Source organism: Hippoglossus stenolepis, chromosome 21, assembly GCF_022539355.2.
Source record: "Hippoglossus stenolepis isolate QCI-W04-F060 chromosome 21, HSTE1.2, whole genome shotgun sequence".
NCBI lineage: Eukaryota > Metazoa > Chordata > Actinopteri > Pleuronectiformes > Pleuronectidae > Hippoglossus > Hippoglossus stenolepis.
The window spans coordinates 18,779,949-18,805,753 of record NC_061503.1 but is presented as its reverse complement, the minus strand read 5'-3'; the positions used below and the strand labels follow the sequence as shown (position 1 = coordinate 18,805,753).

Genomic DNA, 25,805 nt, shown 5'->3' with positions numbered 1-25,805 from the left:
CACACACACACACACACACACACACACACACACACACACACACACACACACACACACACACACACACACACACACACTTGTTTCCTCACAGCGACCAGTGTCCGTCTTTCTTCTCATTCTCTACCCTCCTTTTTCCCTCCACGCACATTTTACTCTCATCTGACTCCAGTTAATGTTTATTACTTTCCGTCACATTTCTCACCTCCGTCTAGAAAGTTATTAGTTGTTGCTAAATCATTTATGCAGCGAGCGTAATTAGACATTTGCAATCTGATATTTAATGATGCGTTTCAGGCCGGGGTGAAGGTTTGATTCATACATTTTGGAGACGCTGGCGACATCCATCACGCAGGCCAATACAATGTGATTAATTTAGCCTTTTATTGAAGCTTTTATTACGGGGAGGTGCAGGAGACGCTGGAGCGCTGCTGAACCACTGGGCCCTGTGGCTAGAACAGAAACCTGCTTCCCGGTGGACTGGGAAATAATGAGGGGGGGCTTTGCGTCTTTCCAGCTCTCGCTCTCAGGTAGACGACCCCGTTCGATCGATAGCTTCCTTGCTTTCTAGGTTCCTTTGCTTTATTTATCTTCCTCAATAAATCTCTCGATCACCGATTCCTCTCTTTTTCTTCTGTTTCCCATTAAAACCTAATGAACATAATGAAGAAATCACCTGAACTCAGTTTTTAAATTAATTTCCTGGAAAATCTGCGAAAGAAAATGTGATTTAATGAAGGTTTCCGTCCAATACTGTTGAATTTGTCGGTGGTGTGGTGCTGGGCAGGTGCACAGTGTGTTTTTAGAGAGTGAAGTTGTGAGGCAGAACACTGAGCAAGTTAACTGCAGAGTGAAGTGATGATTATCTGTATGTTTTTCCACTATAACTGACTCATTTTGATGCATTGTCATTATAAAAATATCAGTTATAGCTACTTTCAAAAAAGCTGCGGAGAACAAACCCTGAGGCTGCAGATTATGGATCGTGTCTTTCTTTTGTTTTTCTCACATTCCTTTGTTAAATATGTTCGAGACTTTGATTTATTTCAGTGCTTTTGAACAATATTGTAAAGGTAAAGGGAAATTTAAGTTTTCCATGTAGCCTGAAGTCTGTTCTGTCTTTACTGTGTTTTTATTTTGCTCTGTGTTGTTGAGGCCCGAAGCGAAGCAGCATTAAATCATGTATTAGTTTCCAGCCCATATGTTCGTGGAACTCGATCGGAAGGTTATTGCAGCAGTTGTTTAAATTATGTATATAAAATATGAAGTCCGGAACTTGAACACAATGATATGATTGAACTGCGTTGATGCAGGTAATCGAGTGTGTGTGTGTGTGTGTGTCTGTGTGTGTGTGTGTGTGTGTGTGTGTGTGTGTGTGTCTGTGTGTGTGTGTGTGTGTGTGTGTGTGTGTGTGTGTGTGTGTGTGTGCACTTCTGCGTTTGTCTCAATCAGTGTTTTCTTGTTCCAGGATTCATTAACGAGGCCATAAACTCTCATAATGAGCTCCAGAGGATATTTCCTCCCTCAGTTACAGGTTTATAATGTTTGAACCACGAGGACGTTCATTGGGTGCATTTGAACTAGTGGGAAGTACTGTAGTACTGTGGAGTACTGTGGAGTACTGTAGTACTGTGGAGTACTGTACTGTGGAGTACTGTAGTACTGTGGGGTAGTACTGAGTACTGTGGGGTAGTACTGTATGCTCTGATGCTACTAATGATACCATCATGATGTTACCATGGCAACCACATGAAGCGCTTCATTCATTTTCTCCATTCAAACGGAAAGACTACAACCCCCCCCCCACCTGACAACACGCCCACGTCACAAACCAATCAGAGTCGAGTATAGGTAGACGCCGCCCACGTAGGTGATGATGACAGGACGTACGTGTCAGACAAAATTAAAACTAACAGATCAAAATAAACTATGGAACAAACACACACACTGTGAATGTGGAAGATTGTCTCCGGGATAGTTTAGCATCATTTCTGGATAGTGAGAGGAAGTGAAACACATCGTGCATCTTTATTCACAATCGATGGCTCGGACTCTTATTGTGAAAACGTCTGTAAAAGAAAGCCGATAGGGTTAGGGTTTGACTTGTCTACTAAATTTATCTCTGAGATAACTGAGCTGTAAATGTATGAAATGTGTCATATACTTTGTATTGAAACCAACTGTGTGTAACTGACGATTGGTTCAGTGTTTCACCACGAAGAGAAACGATGAAGACTCCTGTTCCCTGCGCCACAGTTCTCACACTTCATGTTCCCTGATGCTCCGTCACTGCAGCAGCCTGCATGGAGAACCTCCTCGGTGCTGTGCAGCTCCCTGCTGGCCCCGGCTGCTGCATGAGAGGAAACTTTCCTCCTTTATCTGACACACTATAGGTTTGCACTTTCTCTCTCTCTCTCTGCGCTCAGCACTGCTCAGGGCTTACAGCACGAAGAGGGAGCTAATGAAGCTGTGAAGTAGGTTACCAGCCTGCGTTAAAGCAGGAGAAACAGATTCTGCTGAAATGAAAATGTTGTTCGGCTCCATCAGAGGCTGAAGTCTTCAAGCAGTAATTAGGTGCGCTGATGTTATCGATTTGCGGGAAAAGACGGATGACTTGTTTGTTTTTGTAAATGAGAGGGGAGAGAAATCCGTCCGGCACGTGTCCCGGCTGTCGGTCCAGCCCACAGATGAATGTGTCTGACTTCTGTGCCGGAGCTTTAACGCAGGCGCTCGGCGTCCTCACGGGGGGACGGACGAGCAGGTCGAGTCCGAGGAGGCAGACGGACCAAGAAGACAGAGTTTCAGACGGCGATAAATCAGACACGGATAATAGCGGCGTCATCAAGATGTCATTTATATGAATCATTTACGATGTTGAATGATTGGTCGATCTACTTAAACCGTAGATTGTGTCTCTAATCAGCTTTAGATTCTTTTCTCTGGTATTGGAAAGGATTTGTTGACCTTGACCTTTGACCTCTAACTGATCAGCTCGAAATGTTCGGTGAAAATCCGTCCATGTGTTGTTGAGTCATTTTGTATACACACACATAAAGATACACACAAACACATTCACTACAGCACCAAATGTGTGTTAATCGTCTGCTGGAAATCGTCCCTAACAATACAGGACAGTTTCCTCCAGTTAACGTAACGTTGTTAAAAACATCTGTGTCCAGCTGTGTTAGGAAATTTATTCATAGAAATCTTTATTACACAATAACAACGACTCGTCAGCCGCATCCTGGAAATGTGAAGCAAATATTATAAATATCCTTCAGTTTTCAGCCTTGTTCAAAAAGACTTATCCAGTAAAAAGAGAATAAAATAAAATAAATGTGTTGAGCCTCAGTAAATCTCCTCTGAAGCTGAATCTGTCCAGTAGTTCGAGCTGCAGGTAAAACACCAGCTGCATATTTGTCAGTATACTTTGTCAGTAAAAACCCAAATGTGAAGTTGCTTCATTTCTTTGAGAAATCTGAATTATGGACTTTGGTCAGAATTGAAAAACAAATTGGAAAAGTCCAGAAAGAGTCAAATCGACACAGATCCGATCTGTGACCTCTGGAATGAAAACACACAACACCTGCTGTCCAGAGCAGCCGACACAGAAACGTCTCCGTACGTCTCAGTGACTGAGAACAAGAGGTGTCGTGGTATTGGAGGGGACGAGGCAGAGGAAGACAGATGCTGAGGTCAGCACAGAGACACCCCCCCACCCCCCCGCCCCCTCCTCCCGAGCTGTCTGGACTCTTCACGAGAGACGGGTTTAGACAGGATGTGAAATATTGAGTGGGAGGGAGGGGGAGGGAGGGGGAGACTGACAGACAGGGAAACTGATGGAGGGCACGAGGTAACAAAAAGACAGCGACGGGCTAATTCAGCGTTCTGTCGTCGTTTGGCTTCTTTTTGTCGAGCAAGTGTTTCTTGGTCGTCTGCGGTGGCCGAGCTGCGTTTGGGTAATTAAGGGTTAACGGCTTTGCCCTGAGGCACTTCGGTGGTTTTCTGGGCGTTGGAGCTTCCAGCCCAGAGGCTGCGGCTGCCCGCAGAGCAAAAGGTAGAAGGAAGGGAGGGGGACATGTCAGAGAGAAAACGAATGAAGGCATAAAGCTTCTTCGTCTCGGTGCAACAACAACAACCCCCCCCCTCGTCTCTCAGCTCACCGATGTTCCTGTCGGTTCCTCTGGGAGCGTCACATCATGTCCACCCTGACGCGGCACGTCAAAGGACAGACGCAGGTCAGGAGGGAGGAAGGGTTTTATTTTAGACTCGACTGAGAACACGAGATCCAGAACAAGGGAGGATGAAGTTAACAGGATGCAACAAAAACACCGTGGGAGTTTATCACACGAAGGTTTGGGCTCGTTAAGTTTTATTATAGGTGAGGAATAAAGAAGGTGAGGCTGAGAGCAGGGCCGGAGATAAACTCTCGAGGGGCCAAAATCTACTGTGGTCGTATCTATACTCCTGTAGGAAGAAGAGGTCACTTATCATGACATCATATGATGGACAGTAGTTTTCTGATCAATTTAAGCTTTAGATGGTTTATCTATTATTTGTGAAGACGTCTGTGAGAGTATGTTTGTCAGACCATATGTTCGTCGCCCTTGACCATAACCGATCAGCTTCAAAAGTTCAACATCTGGAGATAAACTCCCAAATGATGTTTACACCAAGTTTGGTGAAAATCTGTTCATTCATTATTGACTTATTTTGTACACACACACACACACACACACACACACACACACACACACACACACACACACACACACACACACACACACACACACACACAGACACACACACACACACAGGTTCTTCGGTTGATTAAAAACATTGAAAAGATGTTTTAATTAGCTGTTCAGTTAAGTACTGACATTTAAAAATAAAGCCTTCTAACGTTTTTCGCCTCCTCTTTGAAAACTAGCAGAGTTCCATTAAACATCGCTCAAGGCCAGTGGGCAGGTGGGAACGCCACCACCCCGACTTGGAAATCTAAGATGGCTGCCCCGTGTATCAACTGTAGTGAAGTTTATTATCACTTCTGTCATTTAATGTATCGTACACATTGTACTGACCAATGCGTTACTATGAACTGGTTTTGCTAACAATGGGTAGCTGGCTAACGGAACGCTAACTCGGACGTTACGTCATTCCTTCTCAAAATCACTTAATCATTGAGGCCACAGATGAAATCCCTTTTACCAGCAGCTCGTTTGTTTGGTGCACGTTCAGGATTGGGTTTGTTTCGATTCTGGATCTCGTCAGAGTCAATCCCAGTCGATGCGACTGACGCACTCATTAAATCTCCAGTCTTTCACTGTTACTCTCCAGTCAATAATCCTATTTGACCAAAGTGTCTCGGGGGAAACTCTTCATGCGTTTGTCTCGTGAGCGACGGTTTCAGGCAGACGCTTCATTTTCTCTGCCCCCGTTTCTCCTCCTGCTCTCACTTGTTCCCGTTATGATGTTTATTTCTCTAACCGCTGTAATTATCCGGAGGAATTTGATGATGTGGATGTTGGGTGTTTCGGGTGCAGGTTGTCATGACTCCGTGGTGAAAGTGATTTGTGAATGAATGTTGGTTTTGAGCTGGAGATGCGATCGCGCTTGTTTTCGCGGAATCTTCGTCTCCGATCTTTGACTTTTAAGAGAAAGCTGATTTTCCCCCTAAGTGTGGAAGCGGTTCTCCTTTAATTCACAGTGTGAGTGTGAGTGATGCTGAATTCACACACTTCGTCACACAAACCTGTTCGCTCCGATTCTCCCTCCTCTCACCTCACCCCTCTCTCCCACCGCTGAATACTAATTGCCATTGCAAGAATATTAAAATGAAAGAAAGTGTCCATATCATCGCTTGCGTTTGTGCGTTTGTGCGTTTGTGCCTTTGTGCGTTTGTGCATGTGTGGATGTGAGGATGAGGCAGTTGGGAGATTTGCCTGCGATGACTGAGAGGAGGAGGGAGGGAGGGAGGGAGGGAGGTACGCATTAACGAAACGAGAGAGAGAGAGGCAGAGAGACGGAGAGACGGAGAGCACTGTCCCCATCAGCTTCTTTCTGCGATTCAGGCAGCCAGCTCCCCTCTCCTCCTCCTCCTCCTTCTCCTCCTCCTCCTCCTCCTCCTCAGCAGCAGCAGCAGCAGCAGCAGGGAGACGGGAGGAAAAGCAGATAACGTAGCAACAGATAAATAAACCCACAAAGACGAGGGAGATACCAGAGACATCAGCGGCAAGAGGAGCGGCGGTTTTCCCTCTCCCCCCTCCTGCAACCCCCGCCGAGGGACGAGAGACTGAGAGGAGCATCTCCGAGGAGACGATGACAGCGCAGCTCCACACATGGACGGAGAGCGGCAGGAGGCAGAAGTGAGCGTCCGTCCATCTGTCAGTCAGGCAGCGCTGGGACCGGTCAACTGAGGGTGTCCATTTTCACGGAGGGAGCAACAGGGACGTTCTTTCTTCTTTGTGCCAAAACCTCAGCTCTTCCCCACCTGCCTGCCCCTCTTCAATCCGGTCTGTGTGGATCCGGCTCTGAAGTCCGAGGGCGTCACTGTGTTATCTGTTGTGTGTCTGTGTTCACGAAGAGCTTATTGTATGTGCGTATGCGTGTGTGAGTGAGTGCGTGCGTGTGTGTGTGTGTGTGTGTGTGTTTTACCTCTTTATTTCCGCATGTTGCACCCATCTGTTTCAAGCCGGCTGTCCGTTCACACCTCAGCCAGTGTTTCATCTGTGTGAGTGTACGCGTGGGTCCCTCCTCCTCTCGGTGTGTGTGTCTGTGTGTGTCTGTGTGTGTGTGTGTTTGCTCTGGTTTCGCCGGGCAGGTGTCACCTCTGCTGTGGAGGTGTGGGATCACGTGGAGCGCCTGTGCTCGCCGTCCTCTGAACACCGGACTGCAGGAGAAATGACAGTTTGATGCATCAGCTGCTGTGAACTGCAGCTCGCTCCTTGAACCTCAGTGGAGAAGCAGACTGGTGGAGTTACTGGTTCTCACCTGCTGGAGACAGTCCTGCCAGGGTCCCTGCACATGTAGGACACACGTCTTCTCCGTAGCTCAGTGTTGCCTGGAGACACTGATATCTCCTCTGACTTGACTGACGATGTGTTGCCTCACCAGGCGGATCTCCGGCTGCCTCCAGTAACAGCGCTTCAGTGTGTCGGCCTCTCGCTGGACAGCGTCCGGAGGAGACGCTCCTCGTTTCACACCTGTCGACTCTCACGCAGACGCCAGCAGATCTTTGCACCTTTCTTTGGACTTTCTGCGTGATCCTCTCGGACCATGATCGGCGTCAACAGCCTGCACTCGGCGGGGCGCCTGCGCTCGCGCTCTCTTTGCACCGTGCGCTACGGACGGGACTTCCGGATGATGGACCCGTTCCGCTATCCCAGAACCCCCCGCTCTCGCTCCCTGAAGCCTCTGGTGTTCCCAGACCTGCTGGGAAAAGCTCAGGACGGACAGAACCACCCACAGGCCCGGAAGAGGAGGAAGGTAGAGAAAACTCTTCAGCTGTTTCCTGTCACTTTTTACTTTTTGTGAGTCACTGATGCATCATATGTCACCAGCTCGTCAGGTGGTCTTCAGACCTCTAAGAAACCAGAATGAATCAGTTTTCCCACTTAATTTCACACACGTCATAACAAAGCATATTTACCCAGCATGCCACTGGCTGACATCACATGCTCTGGTACCGTTGTTTCTCTTCTTAAAGCCACGTGTATTTTACCGTTATTGCTCCACGCACCACAGACCATCATCGTCTGTCCGTGTGGAGCGTGAGGCGGCCACGCCTGACTGCAGGTCACTGACCTCAGCACAGCAGGTCGTGTAGAGACGCCGCTCCAGACCATTCGTTCTCATTTAGTGACGCTGATGAAACAAGTAGGTGAAGGTGACAAACATCCTCCTGAGTCCGAGTGAAGCTCCGGACCGGAGGAGTCTGATTAACGGTTTCATCTCCACGTCCGTCGACCTTTGTTTGAATTCACTCACATCCTTTCTCTCTTCAGTCTTTGAGTCTGAGCTGAAACGATAAAGGAACTTAATCAAAACTAGCAGCTATTTTACATTAATTAGATTTCGCACTAATCCTGAAGTTATTTCTTAAAATCCTAAATTTGCTACTCGTCTGTGTCTCATGATAGTGAATTAAATATCTTTGCTTCTGGGCTAAACTGTCGGTTTGATAACATCACATTTTGGGCATTAATCTCTTAATGGAGAAAATATCCTGCAGACTAGCAGGGGCGTTACAAGGGACTTTGGGGGCCCCAGGAAAAAGTGATGTTGCGGGGGGGGGGGCCCTACATCAAACCAAGAAACACATGACACCAAACGACATCATTCCAATCTTCAAATGATTCTTTTACTCTCAAAATTAAAAACAAGGGTCAGATATTAACGTTTAATTGCATCACACACACATTTAGACGTTTTAGAAACTTGTAGAGACACATAGAAGCATGTGGGCAGTGACGTTAGGTTAGGTTGAGGTTGTATTGGACATACCCGTTTTTAATAATGAGCCTTAACTTAATCATCTGTTCTCAGGGGCCTCCTCTCAGCTCGGGGGCCCCAGGCCTGCTTTGCCCACCCTGTTGTAACGCCCCTGGGGACATCATTTGTGGCCCTGTTACTACCTGTGTGGTTTCATCTCTTTAAATTATATATTCACGCACTGTATCCTTGATTGTTAGCGTTTTTTAGTTGCAGGCTAAAAGCTCAGGATCAAAGCTCTACATTCTTTATTATTTATTTTATTCACTCACAGCGTTTTATGCAAAAAATTATCTAGTCTGAGACAAAGGAATAAAGAAAATAGATGAAAGAAAATGTAAAACTCAATGTGACTCATAGAAACAGAGTTTTGACACATTAACATTAATTTTTCTGTTCAACGGGACTAAATTCACAATTCGAGTTATTGGGTTAAATTTCCCTTTTAAATATGTTCGTCCACGGGTTCGTTTTCCAGGTGATTTTCTCCATTTCATTTATATTTATTATCCATTTTCCTGTGGAAGCTGTGTCCGTACAACATATGTAAATTATATGAATGTTTACAGCCTCCAGGGATTATTCTCTGTGCCACAGGTATTTTTCTGAGATATCTCAAAAGTATTATTACCACAAGTCTTACAAGCAGATAACAGGTTCAGGCTGTAGGTTTATTTCTGACTTCCTGGAAATCACAACTTTCCATCTGCCTCCTGTTTGCATTAGCAGTGACATGGACACACATGTGTTCTCCGAGCTCAGCCTCTCATTCACATTTCACAGTTTTGTTTTAGTGACTGATCTTTTGTAAAGTCAGCGTTTGTGCACCCCCGACTCCTGCAGGAGGAATCTGTTGTTGCACATCAGCACACTTTCACTTTTGCAGCTCACAAATTCACAGTTAATATTTGATGTTGATCAGATTTGTGCCACAGAAGCAGTTTGTCTCTCGCTCGTAAAGATGCAGCCGACTCATTATGCAAATGGAGGGGGGGGGCAGGTTTAGTTTGAAACATAGTCCGAATGCTGAGATTTGACAGAAACCAGAACTAAGTCTGCACCGGTTCAGGCCGGAGAGTCATTAGTACTCGTGAAGCTGATTAGACCCAGTTTCAAAGACAACGCTGGAGACGAACCTGATTGGTTACAGGAATCAAACCCTATTATAGATCCAATTTCATTTGACCAGAAGTCACAATGCAGGGCCGTGACACTCAGAGGAGGCTGACCAATGGCAGCACTTCTTTAATCAGAGGAATGTAATGGAAAATAATTGATTCGGGCTGAGGATGAGGTTTCTGGCGCCGGCGGTATCGGCCTGGGAGGAATCGGGAGGTGGACGAGGAGGTGATGAACTGTCTCTAAGTGTCCTCTCCATCACCTCGGCTGTCACAGCCGTCCATCAGCCTCGATCTGTGTCCTTAACACTCCGGTCTGATGGCTTCATGCTTCCTTCTGTCCCCCATATCACAGGACAGTGTCACTGCAGGCAGCTGAAGGAGAATCTGCACAGCTTTCAACTGTCACTACCGATGTGAAGAAGAGTCAAACCCGTTCGCAGCAGAGATTCTCCCTCATTAAATCATCTCTGATTTTTTTCCTGCTGTGGATTCTGTTGATTACGAGGATGATGGAAGTAAATGTTTTTTGCTCATAACTCCGCCCGGGCCCACAGGTCCCCTCACGAAACCACGCCTTCTCTTTAAGGCCCGCCCTCATGATGAAGCCAGCTTTGCTCTGATTGGCCAGCTGGTCCTCTCTGTTGTGATTGGTCAGGAAGTGTCGTGGAAGACTAGCCGCTAGGTGTGAATCACGTAAATGTGGGTCATCGTAACGTGACGTCACCACGATGCTGAGATATCGTCCAGACTCCTCATGAGGTGTTTGAGGAACTTGGTGTAAAAACTTTAATCTAATTTAGAATCATTACTTTTTAGTTCCAACATTGTTCCTGGTTCAACTAATCTTTGTCTTGTAATTTAATTATATTTATATTTAATAATATGAATCACTTTATAAATTGTCAATCACACTTTCCCAGAGTCCAAAGTGACGACTTCAAATAGTTTTGACATTTTTAGGTTAATATTACTCAATTGATTATATCTTCTGTCAATCGACTAATTGATTGATTGATTGATTGATTGATTGATTGGTTGATTGATTGATTGGTTGATTGTTGGTTTCAGCTCGTGTCCTGATCTGTTTCTGTTTTTCTTGTTCATGTTCTTGTTCCTAAGCTGTAACTTCATTTCGCTCCGCTCGGGTCGATGCGTTTGCGTCGGAGTCTAAATTATGTATCGGCTGATTGATTTACTCGCCTGTCACCTGACAGGCCGGCCTCTCGGCAGATAGTGTTTGTCTTTGAACTGATGAGGTGGTGCTTCACTGATTGGATGACTGATGGACTGTTTGGTGAAGAAGAGGAGTGAAGCTCAGCCAAAGGGCCGTTTGGGCAGCGTGAGAAGGGGACGGCCTTTCTCTCGAGTACAGTTTATTGAATGAAGCTTTCTCACTCTGCAGCTCTCACAGAATTCCACTGCACACCCGCCCTGAGATCAAATCTCCACCTGATCGCTGATGTTATTTGCCACATTTATGTGATTTCTGTTTCCCTCTGCAGGCGCTCTACAACTCAATCAAGAACCAGAAGCTGCAGTGGACACTGTAAGTCGTTTTAAATTGATTTATGCTGATATTTTTCACCATAGGCATTTATTTTTCTGTCCTAATCTCATCTGTGACCGTCTCAAACACACTTGCACGCATGCTCCACACGCGCACGTCTTCCCGAAGGCCAGCGAACGATCGGGGGTATTGATTAACGTGTTAGCGTCCTCATTAATGACGCGAGTGTCGTCTGGCATGTGAGAGAAACATTAGTGTGTCAAGGGTTGCTATTCTGGATCACAGTTTCAGAGCGCCTCCGAGATGCCAATTAAGTCACCAGCTTTCCAAGCTTTGTTGCCATAGTTACGGCACCATGGAAACGACTCCATGGCTACCGCATTGCTCTCTCCTCCCTGTGTTCTCTCCGCAGCAAACACACACACACAGAAAGCGGTGCTGCACGTATAAATACACACAAGAAATGCGCGCGTGTGTGTGTTTGTGTGTATCTTCTGGCAAAGTAGGTGGAAAATAGAGAGACAATGATGGAGAGAGAGAGAGGGAGAGAGAGGCAGCTCGGTTTAAATGGCTCTTTACCTGCATCCCGTACAAAGGTGTGACCACGGCCTCCCACTACCTCGCCAAAAATAGCAGCAGCAGCAGCAGCGCTCCCGCAGCAGCTGAATAGAAAGTGGTCAGAGGAGCATATGGAGGAGGAGATCCACAGAGAGGCCGGAGATCCAGTTCAAATATCTCCGCTGACATATAGACGGATGTTTGAAGACGGCCGCCGCAGCGCAGGGACGGAGGAGACGTCGTTTGTAGACACATAAACACGGTGGAGCAAAGGAGAACCCACCTCCAGACGAGATCCGATCACGAGATGCAGCCCACAGCCGTCTGCTCTTTATTTTTGTTCTGGTTTTGGCAAAGAGCTGCACGTGTCCATGTTTAATATTTCATCATTGGCGTGGAGCAACATGTGTCGGCGCCGGAGCTGCAGCACTGTGACGCTTTGCCACCGGTTTCACACCCTGCTCGCTCGCTTGATGCATATTTCATCCCACAGAACGTTTTCTCACTCGGAGACTCATTGACCCGGTGCACAACACGGGGTCGAACGCCGTGTGAAGGAGAAACCTCGACCCTGAGGCCGTCCTCCTTTTGTCCTCGTGCACGTCTTGTTGGGAAAATATTAAAGTTTGCACCAATTTACAGCTCAGTAAGGTTATATTCTAATCTCTTGTGTTTTTTATAGGCCAGTCGAGCATTGATTTACTAACCGACCCCAGATTGAGGCTCAAGAAAACACTCTCCGCCACCACAGAGTGTTGTGGGGCTGTGATTACATGAATACAAATTGTTCTGTACATGTGAAATCTGGCCTGCACATCTCATTACAGGTGTGTGGATGTTATTTCACTCCCCCGCAGAGAGAGGCTGCACATGGCCACTCTCAGCGCTGCAGTTGAAAGCACCCACATGCTCTACACACACACACACACACACACACACACGCAAATATATACAGTACACACATGCTTCCTCGACGCAGGAGCGGGGGATGGAGAGCAAAGGGAGAGGTGGCGAGCACTGAGAGAGAGAGAGAGAGAGAGAGAGAGACGCAACAAGTGGGAGATCCAGAATCCGAGCAGGGTGAAGATGAAGCATTTTGTACATCTGCTTCCTTTTTATTAGGTATCGAACCACAATATCTGCTCCAGACAGAAGTACGTACGTCCGGATGATAACTCCACGTTATGTTTCTTGTCGGTGACATGATTCTGACGCCGTTTGTTATCAGACAGCGGCTGAAAATATCTTCACCCTCACGAAACCACGTTTAAATCCACCATTTTGAACGAAGATTCCCACGATTCTCTGAATAATCAACGTGAAATGTCGATGACCTTTCTCACAACGTTAAAGATCATCAGGTGTTGATGAACACATGATGGAGGGAATAGAAGCTGGAGTTGATTCCTAATATTGTTTATTAATTGTTCAATCAGGTGATTCAACATTTCAATCAAGATTTTACCAATTTTAGACTCTTTCATTCGAGCAAAGTTCCTGTTTGGCTGCCGGTGTTTTGGAAACATGTGAGAACTTATACATTTATACAGTTTGTGTCTGGGTATACTTGTAATTTGTGCTTTTATTCAAAAACAATATACAGATTTAACAGATGAATCAGTATTTCTGTGAGTTTCTTTAATAATGAACTCTCCTCTGATTGATATACGGATGGACATGAAATGAAAGCGAGGAAAAGCCTCGTCATGTATAAGAGGATGATGGACGGATGAATTCCTGTCCTCTTTCACTTCACTGTGTTCGGACTCTTTGTGCTGTTTGGTACAATGACTCAGGTGAAAGAGCAAATCTGTTTCCATCGGCTACTGATGCAGCAACATCAGCGTAAAGTCAGCCAGCCTGCAGCGACTGGAGGACACGTTCCTCTCCACCGCTCTGTCCTCTCTGTCCTCTCTGTCCCCTCCGTCCTTTTTTTACATTTCTTCCTCTCTTTTGTTCCTTCCCCTTCTTATTTCCTATATTTCATCATTTCCTTTACATTCCTTCTCTTCCTCTTTTTCCCCTTTTCATTTCTGTCCTTTATGTTATTTCCATCACATCCTTCTCGTCTTGATTCTTTCTCTTGTTCTTTTGCTTCTTTTATTTTTTCAGTCCTCTATACTTTTCCTTTTTCTTTCCCTCCTCATTCTCAGCCCAATTTTCATTTCTCATTTCTTTCTTTGCTTTCTCCTCTTCTCATTTTCTCCATTTCTTTGTTTTATTGTTTCCCCTCTACCTCTCGGTCTCTCCTCTTCATCTCCTCCTCTCCTCCTCCTCTTCCTCTCCTCTCTCCTCTCACTCATGTTGAAAACGTTCTGCCATCTGAGAAGGATGAGCTTTGTCTCTTTTTTGCTCTCCTCCACCCCCCTCTCCAGCTCTTCTCCACTTTGTCTCTGTGTAGAAAGGGATTCAGGCAGCCGGCAGTTACCAGGCAACAGGCGAGATGCTCATTGGCTCCGTCTCTGCCTCTCTCCTTCTCCCTGGCTTCTGCACGGGGTTAAATGTTGTTATGTATTGTTGGTTACTCATAACTTGGTCTCGGGGGGGCTCGGCATCCAGCCATTTCCTGCTATTTTCAGGCTGAACTTTTTGCATGGGTGTCGCCTGGTGAGGTAACTGGTGGTATCGCCGTGTTGCCTCACCGGGGCGGACGCACGATCCGTCGCTGTCGTAGCCCGAAGCGTCGATCGTCTGTTAATGTGACAAATCCCTTTAAAAACACTGAAGCAACGTGCACGCCGCTTTGTGAGGGATCAGGAGAGAATGAGATTATCGCTGCTGGAGCAGAGTGTGTTGGTAAGATTGTCTAATTCAAATACAACACAAATCCATTTCCTCTAACAAAAGTATCTTTAATGTCTTCGAACAGGAATCGGTAGGAACAGAGAGTCTCGATGATGTAATCAGATTACAGAATAAGTAACTATAGTCAGTCCAGATTAAGTTTGAAAATGTGTTACACTGCCAAGGATTACATGATTATATAGAAAAGAAAATTAAATGTAAAAATGAAAAACATGTATAAAAGAAATAAAACACATGTACATATACAGTAAGATTAAACAAACAAGATTTCATGGTGAAACCTTTAAAGACGGTACTTAAACAGTAATTAAATAAATAAAAATCCCCCATTAAGAACAGAGACATGAATACGAGATAAAAATGTAATTGAAATAGAAGAAAAACCTTTAATCTTCTAAAGAAAAACATAACGAGAGAACAGGAAGAAACGAAGCTGCCGACGAGCGTCAGCCGCTCGCATCAGGATCCTCATTTACAGAGATGGCTCCTCGAGGCCGGTTTCTAATGAGCGATGAGCGTCGAGCTCAAAACCTTCAGCGAAATAGACTCAACTCTTTGTCTGAACTTCACAGTTTAATAAAGGATGGAGTCATTAAAGTCTGAGACCTGCCAGTGCTTCACTTTTTAAACATTACGTGACCTGGATTTACAGAAGAAGAAGAAGAAGAGAAGAAGAAGAGGAAGAGGAAGAGGAAGAAGAAGAGGAAAGGAGAGGAAGAGGAAGAAGAGGTGGCGTCATTAAGAGCTTTGACGGTGGAGTGAAGCCAGTCTTATAAATGTACAACACAATCTGTACGGCGGCACGGTGGCACAGTGGTTATCACTGGTTCTGGGATTGAACCTCAGACTGTAAATAAAGATGGACGGCTCCCAAAAGTGAAGCCAAAGCATCTTGATCGCCCCCTGGTGGCTGCAGCATAGCTCATAAACCTCCTCCATGTTTGCAGATGGGAACCTGAAAAACAAACAGGTTGTTCTTATTACACTGATGTAAAAATAAAAATAAACGCCTCCCTCGCTAAAGCTTCGTCCTTTTTATCTGCAAATGAAAAACACCCTGTCTCACCTGCATGAGGTTTCCTGTGAGGAGGAAGAGCAGTGAGTCTTCATCTCTTCTTTGTGGCCCCTGTTCTCCACTTCAAAGCAGGAACAAGACGCTGTCACTCGTCTTTGCCGTGCTACTTTTGATGAAGGAGAGAGAGGAAAACAGTTAAAGCTTCCGTCGACCCCGTGGATACGTGACGCTTCTTAATGTTTTGTGCAACCAAAGAGGACGGTGGTATTACTCATGTGTCCTGTAACCACCGTCTCCCAGTCAGAGTGTGAAGTCTCTGGACCTCTTGTCCTGTAACAGGCACAGAGTGAGAGGCACATGGACAGGATACATGATGATGTGTTTATTCACTCTGCTAATGAGACATGACACATAAGTGTTGATCACCACGGAGTCTGTGTTTTTTTTGTTGTTGTTTGTATATTGATTTGTTTGTGTCCACAGGGACGAGGAGGAGCTGCGGAAGTCCTTCTCGGAGCTCGGGGACAGCCTGAGCGAGACCAACACCTCCAGGCCCATGAAGAGGGTGGTCAGCAGCGGGAAGCCCCTGGCCGACGAGGCCGAGCCCTCGGGAATGCTGCTGTACAAGAACGGGTTCCTGGTTCGCAAAGTCCACGCCGACTCGGACGGCAAGAGAAGTACGAGTTTGTAACGTGAACAAACCAGAGGAGGGCGCTGTGGGCTCATTCCTCAGATTTATCGCATGCTTCTGGTGAACCTTAGAGTGTAAATAAAGATGGACGACATGTCAGCTCCCAAAAGTGAAGCCAAATCGTCTCATCAGTTTAGGTTCACATTCACATCGACTGTGGAATCAGCTGTGATCCACTCAAACCTCTCTGCTCTCACTGTGAATACGTCCTCTCCGACTCACTTATACACAAATAATCGTTATAATATGGTAAAATATAAAATTGTATACATAAAGTAGCTGGTGGATTAGTCTATCTGTTTAAATTAAAGTTAGAAAAGCCCAAAAAACATATTTGTATTTCATAAATCGTTTACGTACAAGAAAATGTTATATATGCTTTTAAATTATTGAAGTTTATACAATATTGTTTATTTCAAACAGCGTATTAGTCTATTCTGATCTTCTTAAGCATCTACATACAGGGACATATGTTTTTATAGTCGATGCTTCGGGAGAATGTGGCACTAATAAGATGTCCAGCTGTTAAAATGTGATTGAATCAAGCTTCTGAAGTAGAACATCACGTGAAACACAGACTGTCTAATATGATGCTGCATTGCCCTGTTTCTCCTCATCTTTTAAATCTATATTTTATTTGTAGATTTAGAATTTTGAAAGAGATTAATCGCACATACGTCCGAACCAGTGTCCTCTGTTGTCACACTTGTTTCACCTCTGCTATTTGTTTTAATGCTGCTCGTACATCATGCGTGTGAAGCTGCAGGTTTCATGTGATCCATCATGTTTCCTCCTCACAGCGCCGAGAGGGAAACGAGGCTGGAAGACCTTCTACGCCATCTTGAAAGGGCTCATTCTCTACCTGCAGAAAGTAAGTCATGCACAGTATATGTGTTTGTGCCAAAAATAAAAAAATCTAAAAGTCAAGAAGCAATTTGTATACAACCTTTTTAAATATCAGGTAACAGCATCTGCACTGAATAACCACACCCGGCCTGACACATGATCATGAATCATCACAAAGCTTTAGAAATGATTGTCACTTTATTGCTGTGAGACATTTATACATTTTTGTGAACATTGTTTTGATGATTATTTGTTCTTGTGTCAAATGAGCAGAATCACAGCATCATGACTGGAGAGTTTAACTTGTTGTAATTCTCTTCCACAGTCATGGAACAATTCAGGGAACTTTATTTGATTTGTATTTTCCTTTACGGAGGCAACGTGCTTTATTCTATTTGTGTTATATTGAGTTTTATGTGTTTTTTCATACTGACACTCGGGCGTAAGTCTTTCAAACGTTACCCAGCCCGAGTGCTCTCCTCTCTGTGGAGAAGACTTGTTTTCAGCTGACGTTTGCAGGCGAACGTTCACCCTCTCCCCTCTTCTCAAATAAAAAACTACTCGATGTGCTTATTCAGCTCAGCGACTTTAATAAGTGTTGAGACCCCCGTGTGGAATTCACAGCCTTCCTCCCTTCTTTATAACGTCCCTGCAGGGCGAGTACAGGCCTGACAAGCAGCTGTCGGATGAGGACCTGAAGAACGCCGTGTCCATCCACCACTCTCTGGCCATGAAGGCGTCAGACTACAGCAAGAGGCCCAACGTGTTCTACCTGCGCACCGCGGACTGGAGGGTGTACCTCTTCCAAGCACCGTGAGTCCCAGGCTGAAGGATGTGAAACCACTGAGTCGATTCAAAGCAACACGATGCTTGAATCAGCAGCTTGATCACAAAGAGTTGGATGGTTGAGTGTGTGTGAACGTGGAGAATCACCGAAGACGCTCAACATGTGGTGGAAAGACTGAAACGAGAAGAGTGGAGGCTTTTTGGTCATGTAGGCGTAAAACAGCTGAGCATCCGGCTTCTCCTCACAACATGTGGAGCCAGCTGTGCCCGTGTGCCCGTGGCGTGTGGAACACATGCAGAGCGCACACGGATCAATGACACACACACACACACACACACACACACACACACACACACACACATGCTGAGCAGGACGCACACTGAGAGTGAAGAGCAAGGTGAAAGTGTGTGTGTGTGTCTGTGTGATAGCGGCGTCCAGGAAGTGGCACATGAGTGGCCACATGTCTGAGCCCCCCAGGAGGGCCGGCTCTGTGCTCCAGTTGCAGCTTGCATTTGTCCCAGATACTCTCCCCTCCACACGTCTCTCTCCTCTCTCCTTCCCTCTCCTCTTTGTCCCTCCATCACTCTTTTGTCCCCTGGGAATTTAGCAAGGCTGTTTCATTCAATCCGATGTTCCTCGTGGGCCCCTAATGGCTCCGTTAGAGTCAGGCCCTTTTCTCTGGTGCATTAATTGGCTCCAGAATCATTTATTTGTCAACAGCAAGGCTGCGTTTCCTGATAATTATCCCTTTGATGCTGAGAGCCGGCCCCGTGCTGATGTGAGCGCGCAGCACGGATAATGAGTGTGTCTGTATCCACTGTGTGTGTGTGTGTGTGTATCCACTGTGTGTGTGTGTGTCTGTATCCACTGTGTGTGTGTGTGTGTGTGTGTGTGTGTGTGTGTGAGAGCTGTAGCTGCAGATGTGTACTTACTTGTGCACGTCTGTTGTGTCTGTGTACGTCACAGGAACGCAGAGCACATGCAGTCCTGGATCACCCGGATCAACACGGTGTCCGCCATGTTCTCAGCTCCTCCCTTCCCGGCGGCCATCGGCTCCCAGAAGAAGTTCAGCCGGCCGCTGTTGCCGGGGACGATGTCAAAACACTCTGAGGTATCGTCACGTTAATGGATTTTTCACAACTGGGTCCTAGAGCAGGTTAGATCTGGTCCGGATCAAGTCCAGGACCCTGTGAAACGGAAAACCCTCAAAACATAAAGATCTGTTCTCTGATTATGATTCAAATTTGAATTTCATGAATAAACACTCACGTCTAACTCAAATTTTATAAACTACTAACACTCGCTAGTGGGTATGATTGAAGGCATCTCAGGAAAAGTGACGTCTGCTGATTAAAAACATGTGACCAGGACAGTTTTTAATGATGATGGTGAATCGTAGCTGCTTCGTTATCAAAGACACGCGATTCGCCTGTGATCTCAACTTCCCTCGTTTCCCGTCTCCTCTCGTCAGTGCACTTTTCAAAAGAGCCAAATAACCAAATGATGTTTTATTCAAATCATTTTTATTTTAACATGACCTGTCGTAACTTGTTGTGTTCGAATTTGAGTAATAAGAGTTTTATTTCAAAGCAGAACCAACAAAATAATGTTCAGCTCGGCTCCGGGGGAACACAGGGAACATTCAGCACCGGTGAAATCAATAATGTATTTAAATTGTATTTGTAAAGACTCGCTGCTGCAGGTTACGAGCTCAGAGCCGAGTTAAATCCAAACAACTGCGTCGTTAGAAAGACGATGTCACAACAAGGAGACGACAGTAGGTGAGAGGAAGGTTGGACGTTTCAGGCCTGTCCACACAGGAAATGTCCGTCTCTCGTCTTTCTTGTGGTGGAGACGTATTTGTCTGTTCTGGCCACAAAAATCGTGAAAAAAACCCGTCACAAAATATGTTTTGGGCCATAACTCGAGAACAAATATATAATAGGATGAAAAAAAAGGAAGTTATGACGTTCGATTGCCTAAAGGTCAAAGGTCAGCTTTACTGTGACATCACAATGTTCTGCACACACACACCTTATGGCCGTTATGTAACACCATAACTTGGCAACAGAAGGGGAGATTGTGACCATATTTCCTGCTGTTTGACTGGGAGGCGGAGGCGTACGACCACAAGGCGATGAATACAGTTTTATATTATCTCCAGAATGACGTGTCTGAAAATCATTGAAAAATAACCTGAATCAGTGGAGAAGCCAGTTTGCTGACGACTTCCTGCTGCTCTGAGTCGTTTCATCTCGTGTGTCTCGTGTGTCTCGTGTTCTCGGGGATAAAATAAGTGAATGAAAACCCAGATGAATGAATTCTTCAGTCAGGTTTTATTGTTTTGTCTCCGTCATGACGTCAGGGTTGATGTTGTTCTTACAGGAGGAGCAGGTCAGATCCCATGAATCTCGATTCAGAGCCATCTCCACGGAGCTGGCTGAGCTGCGCTCGTATCCTCCCGACCGCAAGGTCAAAGGCCGCGAGCTGGAAGAGTATCGCCAGCGAGACGAGTATCTGGAGTTCGAGGTGAGACGGACTCAAAGAAATGAAGAAGATCTCAAACTCCTTCTGAGCTTTTTGAGCATTTATCCAACCCTGAATTCCCTCTGCCTGTCTCTCTCTCTTACACCTGAACAGAAAACGCGTTACGGGACCTATGTGATGCTGCTGCGAGCTAAGATCCGGAGCGGTGAGGAGGACCTGTCGGTGTTCGAGGCCCAGCTGCTGGAGGACAACGGGCTGCAGAGGGCTCACTCCAGCCCCACGCTGCAGGACAGCAGCCAGGCCAGCCAGGCCAGCCAGGCCAGCAGCACCAGGGACGGGGGCAACAGCAGCAGAGCCAGCGGCTGCAGCAGCAAAGTGCGACAGGAGGGTCAGAGACACAGCTACCGACAGGCCGTGAAGAAGTGAGACAGGGTGGGGGCGCCGGGAGCGGCACGGCGTTGCACTGCCAGCGGCAGGCTGTCTCCCTGCAAAGGTTTTTATTTGAGATCCAGATGGGTTTGGAGCTCTGCTTGAAGGGGGAGCTGCAGTGAGGGTCTCCCCCACGCTCTCCCCCGACCATGACGCCCTACCCGGCACCCCAATCCTCTCATCTAACAGAGGAGGTGCAGATCCTGTGACTGGCGGAGTGGCTGGGGAACACCAGCGAGGCTGCAGGAGGTGGGAGGAAACAGACCTGCAGGGACGAGGTGTCTTTGAGAACCAACGCTGGTTGCGGTGGCAGACTGTCCCGTGCACCGAGATAAAGAGCGTGCACACAGGGACCTACATCCAGCATCCTTTCCCCCCTTCTGTTCTTTCAAGGCACCTCTCCGACCACGTCCTCCCTCCTTCTTTCTCTCCTTTCACTCAGTTTTGGGACCAAACACGTTTACACATTTTAAAGCATCACACTCACGATGACTGATGGTTTGATTTCAGCTGAACTGCTGTGCTAGTCAATGGACAGAGCCATTACATTCCAGCTCCTTTCTTTATGCCACATCACCACGGTGTGAGTTCACATTCCATACAGGAGACGGACATCCCAGCTTTTCACTCCTGAAGGCGGAAGCGAGCTGAACCTGTGGACGCCGCGCGACACGTCATGAGGAAGTGTTGAGGCTGGAGCTGCGGCACTGAACACGCTGAGATGGTGCAGCTCCGTGCAGCTCGTCTCCTCTTCTCTCTCGCCGCCCGTGTCCAGTCCGAGGCGGCAGCATCAGTAGAAGTTCACAGGACTCCTGATACGCAGCAGCCAAACTGCATCTCATCAGCAGAGCTCTTTCCTTTGCTGCGCTTGAACAGGCGATCTCTTTCTTGCTCTTGCTTCTGTCCCGTGACGTGCTTCTGTTTCTCTTTCTTCTTCTTCTTGGCCGAATGTTGTTTTTCTCCAGTGATCCGCATGCCTGCATCCAGCACCGCTTCTTTTAGGCCTTTTACTGCAAAAACCGAGAGCGAGCTCAGTTCTCTCTGGGGTCGTTTGAGTCGTCCGCCTCATGCCGGTGCCAACATGCGTAATCTCTGTCTGTACTTATAGCCTCTCATTTATAAACCCTGTTTGAACACTCACCAGGCAGACCCTGAATGTTCATGGTTTTCAGTATTTTTACAGGATTTTACAGTCGTTTGTCAATGTTGGACATGCTCCTCCTGTGTATGTCAAGTGTGTGATGAAATATGATATTGAAAAAAAAGAAAATATGTTATCCATACTCTTTGTAAACATTCAGGATGTGTTGTGTATATATAACGCACCCCCTGCTGTACGCTGATATCGTAGGATATATTTAAAATATATTCAACACACTATTGTGATTATTAGGTACACACACACACAGCTGACGTCCTGTGCGTCCGAAAGCGCTACATGATAATCACGCGTTGTTTTCTCGTTGTTTTTTATTTCTTCGTACAATTCAGCACAACGTGAGTATTGTAGTATGAACCTGTCGGAGGTCAGAGGTCAGAGGGTGTTTACGCCCCGTGACGGTGAAGCTGAGTCGCGTGGGAAGCGTTTCGAAGGCGTGCATGGTTCGCTGTGACCTGAGAGCATGACTTTATGATCAGGGTCCATGCTTTTGTAAGCGATGCATGAAAAAGGTGACGTGTATAAAAAAACAAAGAGAAGTGCGATGGTGAAGCTCCTCATTTCGGGGGCAGTGGGGCAGACTGGTAACGTTTGGAACATTATGGTTTCCGTAGCCACACACACCTCATAGCGTTATTATATCGATGTATCGCCATTTTCTACTCAGGCTTTTCTTAAAATGACACCTTGAGCAGCTGCGGTGCCGGGGTCCCACCAGCAGGGAGAGCTGTCAACATCCAGTTAGGTTCTTTCAGCCATAATCGGAAAACCTGCTGCACCTGCAGTGAATATGCAGTGAGTCGCCCACTCACCTGAGCACGGGGGGGACAGGGCTAATCAGACAGGACCTGTTTGTACTACTATGGATGTCAAGTGTGTGTGTGTGTGTGTGTGTGTGTGTGTGTGTGTGTGTGCGTGTGTGTGTGTGTGTGTGTGCGTGCTGGACGTTCAGAGGTGCCTGTTTTAGAGGCTGTGGAATATTCCGGCCTAATCGGAGCATGTAGTGTTTTTTTCTCTCAGTCAAGATCCTGAAACTATTGTAAATTAATCAATCAATCAATCAGAACGTTGATCTGCAAATATTTTTGACGATTCATTTATTGATTTCGTCAGTTTTAAAGCAAAAAGAAAAGGTAAATATTCCCCCGATCAAGCTTCTTGTTTACGTGCTTCTTTGTCTTGTGTCGTAGGAAAACAGTTCTCGTATGTGCCAATCATTTTTTTTGTCTTAATGTTTTATCTTTAAAATGCAGAAATGTCTAAGATGACATGCTTATATTTCTCGTTTAGTCAAAACAAATTGTCCAGCACCCTAACATTTTTTTTTTTGATTTTTTAATTAATGACCCATATGATTAACCGATTACCAAAATATTTTCTGATTCACTTTTTGTCAGTAAAATAATGGTTTCGGTTCTGAAAAGAAGAAATTTGTCGTCGCTGATCCATAATGAAAACAATCCACATCATCTCTTCCTCGGCTCTGCTTCATATTTGTCACTGTTATGACAGTTTAATAAAACTTTATGTGCATTTTGTTGCCACACTTGACATCCTGAACCGTTTCTCAGTTGCGTAACTAAACGTTACAGCTGGGTTTTTATAATTAGTCTGTAAATCTGCTGTTTATGATGCAGCCAAACTGTCGGAGAGCAGCCAGACGGTGAGAAGAGCGACGGTGACTCACAAACTGATTCAGTTACATCAGAGAAATACAAATAATCCATCAAGATAAAAGAATCTCTCAGAATTAATCCTCCAAATTTGGAAATCATTTTATTCCAAGTGACTGTCACCTACTGGATTACACCGTGACCTGAGCATCCCTCACTGTACGAACAGCCGACACACAACGTCCACACATTTTAAAGAGTTTTATTATTTTTAAATGTCCTTGTTTTTCTCTGAGTCACCTGCAAATTAATCTGCAGCTATTTCATCAGATTAATCATCAGTCACCACATCTGCTGCTTGTGGCTTCAAACATATGAAGATTGACACGTGACAGTAAAATAAAACACCGACATTTAAAGAGTTGATGATTTAACTGAAAAAAATCAAGTTTGACCTTTTCAGGAAACACTTTGAATTTGTCTTTTCAACGTGTTTCGGTTTCTCCTGGAATCTATCAATCAAACAACTATTCATGGTGTAGGTCACCTGATTCCATCCATTCAAAGTATTTTCGGATCCACACAGAACTGGTTCAGACTCGTGGCTGCTGTGGCTCCCAAGTGTTTCTCCACACAGAAGGTCCGACGATATTCTTATGCCAAAAAGCAATGAATAAATCAATAGGTGAAGCAAAAATAGCGAAAACATTCTGCAGTGTTTGTGACGTCGGCTCAGTTTCTCTTCTACTCATCCTGCTGTTGTTTTGGTTGTAAAATGAAGATTGTGACGGGGATGAAGAACAGTGACTGTTTTAGTTTGTGCACAAAAATATGAGTTTTTATTGGAAAATGTATCGACATAAGATCCAAGACGTGACACTAATGAAGTACAACTACTGCAACAGCGTACTCCTGCTGTGCGTCACACGTACTCCAGGCCGAGCGCTGTACAACCACACAGTGGTTTGAAAGGAAGGTGATTCTTCAGAGCTTCAACCTTGGTAAAGTCTCCAAGGTCATCTCCTCCCCTCTCCTCTCCTCCCTCTCTCTCCTCCCCTCTCTCCTCTCCTCCTCTCCTCCTCTCTCTCTCCTCCTCCCTCCCTCTCTCCTCCCCTCTCCTCTCCTCCCTCTCTCCTCCCTCCTCTCCTCTCCCTCTCCCTCCCCTCTCCCTCTCCCTCTCCTCTCCTCTCCCTCTCCTCTCCCTCTCTCTCTCTCCTCCCCCTCTCCTCCCCTCTCCTCCTCTCCTCCCCTCTCTCCCCTCCCCCTCTCCCTCCCTCTCCCTCTCTCTCCCTCTCCTCCCTCTCTCCTCTCTCTCCTCCCTCCTCTCCCTCCCCCTCTCTCCTCTCTCCTCCTCTCTCCTCCCTCTCCTCTCCTCTCCTCTCCTCTCCCTCTCCTCTCCCTCCCTCCTCTCCTCTCCTCTCTCTCCTCCCCTCCTCTCCTCTCCTCTCCTCTCCTCTCCCTCCCCTCCCTCCTCTCTCCCTCCCTCTCCTCTCCCTCTCTCCTCTCCTCTCTCTCCTCCCTCTCCTCTCCTCTCCTCCTCCCTCCTCTCCCCTCCCTCCTCTCTCCTCCCTCTCCTCTCCTCTCCTCCCTCTCCCCTCCTCCTTCTCTCTCTCCGTTCTCACCCCCTCACTTACATCAGCGAGCGGCTGCAGGATCACCATGGCACTGGTTAGCGTGGAAGCGGCTGGTTCCCGTGGTGACGGCCCGGTGATGCTGGAGTGAAGTCACCCCGTCGCTCTGTGGGAGCGGGGGGCCCGACTGTCCTCTACGTGCACCACCACAGCCTCATTTCTGAATGTGACATATAAATAAAAGCATGAGGTATTATGGCCTGCGTTCATTTTTATTATTGTTCGAGTATTAAAACGAAGGGGTAATAAGTGTCTAAGGAAGGGCAACGTTTGATTTTCATGTCCGTGAGCTCATGGTCATCTTTTATTTGATTTGTTTTATTAATGTGACTGAAGGAAGTGTGTTTACTGCTGTCGTGTTTTAGAGAATCGGCTCGTACACAATCTCTTTTCCATGTAGAGGTCAGAAGATCGGATCCACCTCAGTGTTGGTGAGACCGGGGCAGGCGAGGCAGTGCTGCCTTGCTCAAAGTCACAGAGGAAGTGTTGTTTGTGAGCCTCTCGTTTCGGGAGGAAGAGAAGATACAAATAAAAGTGTTTTGAAAGGTTTTACTGCGTCTGTGTGATTTCTGAGATTATTTATGAGATGAAATCATTGGTTTTAGTTTTTAAGTTTTAAAATTAATGAAATTGAAGCTTTTCTGTGTCAAGAATCAAATTAAACTGAAT

At 46.2% G+C, this 25,805-nt stretch overlaps 1 protein-coding gene across 2 annotated transcripts in view; it reads left to right on the top strand.

The window, feature by feature from the left end:
- LOC118100849 (PH and SEC7 domain-containing protein 1) overlaps positions 1-24,206 on the top strand; it is a 46,170-nt gene extending 21,964 nt beyond the window's left edge. For both annotated transcript variants that reach the window (XM_035146303.2, XM_035146304.2), the window contains 7 exons: positions 11,111-11,154; positions 15,977-16,170; positions 16,985-17,055; positions 17,686-17,843; positions 18,784-18,928; positions 20,203-20,346; positions 20,458-24,206. In XM_035146303.2, the coding sequence (XP_035002194.2) occupies positions 11,111-11,154; positions 15,977-16,170; positions 16,985-17,055; positions 17,686-17,843; positions 18,784-18,928; positions 20,203-20,346; positions 20,458-20,730 (1,029 nt within the window). In that variant the 3' untranslated portion in view covers positions 20,731-24,206. The remainder of the gene's footprint in view (positions 1-11,110; positions 11,155-15,976; positions 16,171-16,984; positions 17,056-17,685; positions 17,844-18,783; positions 18,929-20,202; positions 20,347-20,457) is intronic.
- The last annotated feature ends 1,599 nt before the right edge of the window (positions 24,207-25,805 follow it).